General features: G+C 32.6%; 1 protein-coding gene across 2 annotated transcripts in view; it reads right to left on the reverse strand.

Moving 5' to 3' along the window:
- Positions 1–230: 230 nt before the first annotated feature.
- The window catches only part of LOC135202364 (potassium voltage-gated channel protein Shal-like), a 399331-nt gene continuing 391721 nt past the window's right edge, over positions 231–7840 (reverse strand). For both annotated transcript variants that reach the window (XM_064231727.1, XM_064231726.1), the window contains one exon: positions 231–3706. In XM_064231727.1, the coding sequence (XP_064087797.1) occupies positions 3215–3706 (492 nt within the window). In that variant the 3' untranslated portion in view covers positions 231–3214. The remainder of the gene's footprint in view (positions 3707–7840) is intronic.

Consider the following 7840-nt stretch of genomic DNA (forward strand, 5'->3'; position numbering starts at 1 on the left):
AAGTCAAAACCGTTCGTTCTTTCTGCTCTGGGATTTTGCGTCGTGAAACCTCGGTACTTGAACGCATTATAGTAAGACGACGCGAAGTCAACCAAAATAATTATATATATATATAATATATATTATATATATATATATATATATATATATTTATAGATATATTATATAATATATATATATATATATAGATATATATTATATATATAATATTATTATATATATTATATATGGTAAGTCGACGACGTCACACGAGATTGGAGTTGATTCTCTATCGCTTATGCTTAGAAGAGAATGAGCTTCTTGCAGCAACGGAATAAAACGTTAACGTCGGAATGGTTTTTCGAAACTTAGGTGTTGGTGCTTAAAAATTACCATTTAAATTTTTTTTTTAAGTTTTGATTATTCGCGTTGATTCGTTCATTTCACTCTACTCAAACGGGTATGTATTGGAATGGAAACTTAAGTTCTTGTTACTCTTCGTTATACCCAATTACCCTACCACTTACTCTTCTTTATGCCCAATTACCCTACCACTTGTTCATCGTCCTTTTGTGATTTTCTTTCCACCCTATTTTTCATCTTTATTTTTATATATGGTAATTCCAGTGTATGTCCTCTCTTTTATGAACCTGTTTGGTTTTTGTTGTTGAATTTTATAGACATCTCACGTATGTTTTTTTAACTAATTTTTAGCTTCTCAAAAGAACTTAATTGAAAGCTTCATATTGGACAAAAAGAAGAAGGGGGCGGGGAGGGATTTACACCTTAACGAGCTGGAAGTGATCGTCAGGTTTTCCTTCGTCACAAATTTAAAAGATGGAGGCACATTATTATTATTATTATTATTATTATTATTATTATTATTATTATTATTATTATTATTATTATTATTATTATTATTATTATTTCATTTTTGCATGTGCGTTTTTATTAGTCAAATCTGTTGAAAATCTGAATGGTGGAACATTTCTTTCTTTCCACTCTCAGTTTCGGTAATTTTGTAATAATTCTTCGAAGTCCTTGTCTTGAAATAAGAAAGATTTTCAATGTTTCATCTTTACAATGTGTATAATTCTCGAAGCCAAATAAGTAAATTCTTTGACAAATTAAGACTGTTTTGTATATTGCTGCACTCGCGTTTTGTGACGGTCGTTCTTACTCTTATTTTCAAAAAATGGTTTGTTGATTGCATACCAAGGTGAATGGATTTGACGAAGATCTCTTCAAAATAGAATTAAAATATTATGCAAATTCAAAAACTGACATCCTCGTGACCATGTTCTAACAATGTTTCTTTTTTTGCCAGTGTGACCCAGTTTGCTAATTTTTTTTATTCTTTTTTTTAAATATACTTCTAATTAAAAAATCATATTGATGTAATAACCCTCCCGTCCTCCCCGTCCTCCCCCCACCCCAAAAATATGTCTCATGAATTTACGAACAACGTTCGATCCAAATCATATCGTTTCAGGTATCATAAATATTATATCTGCATATAAATGATGAAAAAAAAAAAGCATTTGGGGTACAGAGTCCTGTTAATCATGCGGGCTATATTTCAAGTGAGATCGTGACGAAAAACATACATTTGATAGTCCAAAATGTGCTGAATATTCTTAACACTAAGCTTGAAGAATAAAAAATTCACAACAGTATTAACATCACATCAGAAAAATTCAGTCATTTTTTTTTTCTATCAATATACCTTGGAGGCTTAGGAAAATCCATCAGTGCCTGGAAGCCGAGTCACTCACGCCTGCTGCTTGCACCTGCATTTTCCCAATGCACGTACACACAGGACAAGTACATATATACACACACGAAGGTCTGCGCGCTTGCAGTTGCATTGCAGCACATCACGAAAAAATGAGTAAATCAATTAAAAAAAAAAGAGAGAAGAGCTCCTTGGACGCACTCTCCCTTTTTCTCTCGCACACTTATCAGTAATAATCATAACTCTATTCATAATTATTCATAATTATTATTATAGAAGAGGATCTGGCACTCTGTCATCCATTATGCTTATTAATGCTTATTACATGTTTTCAAATACAAAGGTATCAAAGGGATATCATAGAGAATCTCTTACTTAAAACAATAAGAATCGATGGATGTATCTACATGAAAAACCATCACATAGAAAAATCAAGGGAAACGAAGTCGTAACAAAATGGATCTATTCATATATATACATATATACACATATACATCCGTATATATATATTCAGTACGTATATATATGCCTATATATATCAGTGTTCTTACCTCGTGAAATTCATAGTGGCAAATGAGATAGCAAAGAGATGATAATATTACACCTTAGAAAAATCCATATACTTTTTTTTTTTATCTCGATGAAGATGGATTTTGAATTGAAGAGTGTACTTGTATACATACCTATATACACATATACATACATAGATGTATGTATATATAGACATATATATGTACGTACATACATATATACAAATATATATATATGTATGTATGTATGTATATATGTATGCATGTATGAATATACAAATGAATGCATGTAGGAAACAGATTGCGGTGATGTTTTTTTATGGCAAGACGAAGATGAGGTAATTGGTGGGATGTCGAAAATATTAATTATTAATAAAAACTGATAAATCTTTCTATCAATCAGGAAATTTTCAATATATATATATATATGAATAAGAAAAACTCCTGGTAGTCAACAGTGATGACCAGGTTTAATTTTTGTGTGTGTAGGTTACTCAGTCGTTACAAATGTGCAGGATACAAAACGAATGAAGAAATGACAGGGAACTGTATAAAATACTTCTAGGTCAACCTTATTTTTTTTTAAATAGCTTTGATGAAATAGAATTGGGCAAATCAACTGGAAATGACAGACTCCGCGCAGTTCTTACATAACCAATTGATGAAGGTGATATATGTATATATATATATATATATATATTTATGTATTTATATACTTTTTATAATTCCACTACACAATTCTTATTAATGACTAACACATGGACTAAGGCCAAAGAATGTTCTCCCACTTGAATATTTTTTTCATTAGAACTCATCAACCGAGTGCAATGGCATCAGGTCTTTTTTTATTATTATTATTACATTATTGACGTTATTGATTTATTTTCTCTTAGAAGTCTTTGCATGACTTTTATCGTATTTTTCTCACGCTTGCGTTTTCGTTACTCGCAATTGTCTCGTATTATGCGGATTAAAGTGAGGATATTCTTAGCACACCCTGGTTGGAGGGGGACGAGACGCCTAAACTGGGCGCCGGAAAGTCACTGTCGCCGTTTGGCGACGGAGTAGGCAAATTGATGATAGCCGTGGTGACCGTAGTCGTCGAGTTCGGCTTACTCACGGCCACGACGCTGGGCTGTGCGGCCCCTAGGCTGCTGCCGCCCATGCCCACGCCTCCACCGGAGGAGGAGCAGGAGATGGTGGTGTTGGCGACCGTCGTCGTGTTGGCGTTGGAAGTGGCTAAGAAAGTCGGGTGGGGCGGCGATCCGGATTGCTGCTGCTGCTGCTGCTGTTGGTTCTGCTGTTGCTGCGAAGGCTGCTGCAAGGACGCGCCCCATCCGCTCTTGTCCTTGGTCATGTTGAGGAAGGTCTTGTCCCGGACGTGGATCTCGTTCAGTTCCTCGTCATATCGGCCGCGTTCTGAGCCGCCGCTGCCGCCGCCGCCGGTGGCGCCCCCTTTACACTGGAAGAACACACAGAAACCACCCGTTAGTCCGTGATGTGAACGACGAGCAACCTTCGCATCAAAATCAAATGAAATAACGAAAACAAAAGGCATTCCGACATCAACAAATAAAAAAAAAAAGAACAAGTTGGAATCAACAGTGAAGTGAAATCATCTTTTGATCACTTGACATTTTTTTTTTAATAATCAGGAATCAAATGAGTCGTAATCTGTTAGGAATACCTTTACTTGTCATGTGCAGCTGCAATTGAAAATCACAAGTTTATGCAAAGACAGACAATACTCACATTACTTTACTCTTCACAATAAAAACATGGTGTTGAAAAAAAAGACATCTTTAAAAAATAAAAATATTTATATATATTATATCTATTAAAAACAAGACCATGCACAAGCAATAATATAATAATTGGGTGAAGAATGTCAAAGCCTCCTGCATGTATAGTTGGAAATGCTTTGTTGCCAGATGAATAATAATAATAATAATAATAAGTATCAAATAGCTTTGGCATGCTTCATCAAAAAATGCAATAACTTCTATGAATACCTCTAAAACCTTGAAACGAAATGCTCGAGGAGAGAGAAAAAGAGAAAGAGAGTGAGTGAGGAGGATTAAAAAAATAATAAGGTATTCAAAACACACATGGTATTCCTCAAGATGTAACTGAAGCAAGTGTGTCTTAATCTACATTTAAAGAGAAATGATTCAGCCTCGGTCAAGTTACAGCTAGAGTCAAAAAAAATATATTCGAAGGGAAATTGAGAGCGAGAAAAAAAAAAGAGGACTACCATTATCTCTGATTGCGAGCTCAGCATTTTTCGTGCCTCGTGTCACAAAGTGGAAAGACATTGTAACAGTAGGATGAGGCTGCTAAAGCCTAATGATATATAAAAAAAAGGAGCATAGAAAAAAAAGAAAAGAAAGAATTCGATCATGAATTACGAGACGTCTACCAAAATATATCAATTTCCACGAAATCAAAATTGAGATGGAACTGAGCAAACCAAATGAATAGGTTGAAAGCCCATGATAACAGATATACTAAGTAAAAATGAGTAGGAATACATACATATATATAAGTATATACATATATATCATATAAATATGTATATGTATACATATATATATTTGTGTATATACACCTATATATTTTGAAAGAAGAAAAAATTAACGCGAAAGTGTCAGTAGAAATCGTAAGCTCAAATGTTTTTCAAGAATGATAAAAAAAAAAGATGTACAAGAGCTAAGTATCGGACTAGGATATAAAGCTATTTCTCGAAAAGAAGGAATAAATGTGGATCACTTACGTGAATTTATGCTTCTTACGAAGCAACTGTTAATTTGACAGAAGGTTATGTACGTATGTATTTACATAATCTTGATTATACATGTATACAAACATGCATATTATATATTCATATTTATATGGCTATATAATAATATATAATATATATATATACATATACATATATATATATATATACATATATCATATATATTATATGTATATCTATGTATATATTTATATATATAATATATATATATGTGTATATCTATGTATATATGTGTGTATATATATATATATATATATATATATATATATATATTGCATACATACAATAAACCTTCCATCACTGCAGGGATGAATTTCTTAAAAAACATTGTGCTAACAAAGTTCTATATCCAAAGGTCCTAATTATATAATAATACCTAATCTTCTTCCTGACGTCTATTACAGCCCATTTTTAGAAGGTCCATTCTGGAGGAAAAATGGAAAGAAAAAAATTTTTTTTAAGGACTCGAAACGCTACTGAAAATAATAAGAAACGAGCTCAAACTATCTCTCTTACAGAAAACAGTCAAATGTATAGGATGAAAAATGTAATTATTCGCCATAAACTTCTTATTCCTAGCTGGAAATTATTTTCCTCCATTCATGCTCTACAATGTCATCTGTTGTCTTGGACTAATAAAACAGCCTTTAACAAAATGAATGTATCTAGAGACCCCTGTATAATACATAAATCTATCGTAGATATACACTTCGATTCATGGCTAGATTCTTTGACTTGATTTTTGGTGTGAAAATCCCTGCATAGAAAAATGCTTAACGTAATTATAATGTTAAATAATTCCTACAAATATACAAAGAAATAGAAACTATCAATATTCGTTGTATTAATGATAGTGTTGATATTTCACTAATTTCTCGTTCGGATTTGAGACTAAAATTGGTTTACAATAGGGAAATACTTATTAGGAAATATAACTCTTGGTTTAATATAATGAACTGCAGAAAATAATCTGTGCAATGAAATGAATATCGTAGACTCCTTGTCACAGACATATCTGAGATTCATATTCTAATAATGTCTAAGATGCGTCAGCGGACTGATACCTTAGATTCATCTTTTTATTAGTTTATTTATTGTTTTTTTTTTTCGAAACCAACAGGCTAATCAATAAGGTCATTATAAATTATTGTGTTCCTGCACTCCAGATATATATTGTACTAGTATACTGAAGAGTGCCTTAATTTGTATATGTATCATTGTGCTCTCTCTCTCTCTCTCTCTCTCTCTCTCTCTCTCTCTCTCTCTCTCTCTCTCTCTCTCTCTCTCTCTCTGGCAGCATCTCTAGTTTCACGCGTGGAATAGAAATTAATTTATGTATTTTACATACTACCATTTGCTTAATTATATGAAATTGCATCATTACTTCATAGCAACTTCAGCAATCATGGTTTGCAAATTTATATAAAATGCCATGAGTGTTCTCCGCTCTTTCATAGTAATGGAGATTTAGAGATTTCTTTTTTTTACTTTAAGGATTTGTAAACGTATGTGAATGTGATTAAACATTTATCAGCACACTGCTAGAAAGTTTTGTAGTCTGAGCTAGTAAATAACATTAGATATCCTGTAGCCTTGTCAACAAAGAAACATACGTACGACCAGACACACGCTCACTCACAATTTTGTCGTATAACCATGAATAATTTATTCTTTCGGACACCTGTCCTCACAAAATAACGGAGGTCTAACACAGCTTCTATTAAACCAAACTAATGTGTGATTACTGAGACAATCTAGTTACTTCTTTGATCATTGAAAGTGTTTTGCAGATGGAAGATAATTTTCAACTGAAATGAATTGAGGTTTTCACCTCCGTCGGTTTCTTCGGAAATATTCGGTGAGGGCTATTTTGGTTTAAAGTGTTTTTTTTTTCTCTCTCTCTCTCAAAAAATATTCCGTGCGTAAATAATTTTGCAATTCGGAAATATTCGGTGGGGGCTGTTTTGGTTTAAAAAGTATTTTTTTTTTTCCTCAAAAAATATTCCGTGCGTAAATAATTTTGCAATATGTATATTATTGAAAGTTCTTTACGTGGTATTGAAAGTTTTACGGAAAGGGATTGAAGAGCCATCTTGAAAATGTCTAATGCCCCCTTCCTTATTTCGTAATGCGACTCGACTTTTTCTTAAAACTGACAATCATAACGATCTTTGAGTAGGACAGTATCATTCATTTATGCATCAACACATTCATACATCACATTTGTGTATATGCAAGTACTGTGTATGAAAATTGGTGTAGCAGTTTATTTACATACATAAAGTGTGTATAAAAAAAAATACCTATAAGAAGTTAATTGTATTACATGAAAGAAAGAGCGAATTTTTCCCAGGAAAGAACTCAATGAAATATGTCTTCCCTCACATGGCATGATAAAAAATCGATTTTATATATCTAAAAATGGAATCCTGTTGATCGTTACTCATTTCTAGCGGCACCTGAAGTTGGTCTTCATGTTGTCAAAAACATAACAAAAAATAAATAAATAAATAAAACGTTATACCTGAAAACGGGTAAAACCTTGAAATTTATATATATAAAAAATAGAGATAATTCTTGGAATGCGATGATCATAAAAGATTTTCCGATGGCGTGCATTAACAAACCAATCTCTTACCTGATCGAAAAGAATTTTAAATCACTGGTAGAATCGACACCACTCTTCTGTGGATTCATAGACATTAGAGAATAAAAAAAAATTAGGTGCTAACTAAATGACGTGTGATTAAAAAAATCTGTGAAAATGGTGAAAATAACTTCCATTGTAAAATAGAG

Source organism: Macrobrachium nipponense, chromosome 30, assembly GCF_015104395.2.
Source record: "Macrobrachium nipponense isolate FS-2020 chromosome 30, ASM1510439v2, whole genome shotgun sequence".
Classification (NCBI taxonomy): Eukaryota; Metazoa; Arthropoda; class Malacostraca; order Decapoda; family Palaemonidae; genus Macrobrachium; species Macrobrachium nipponense.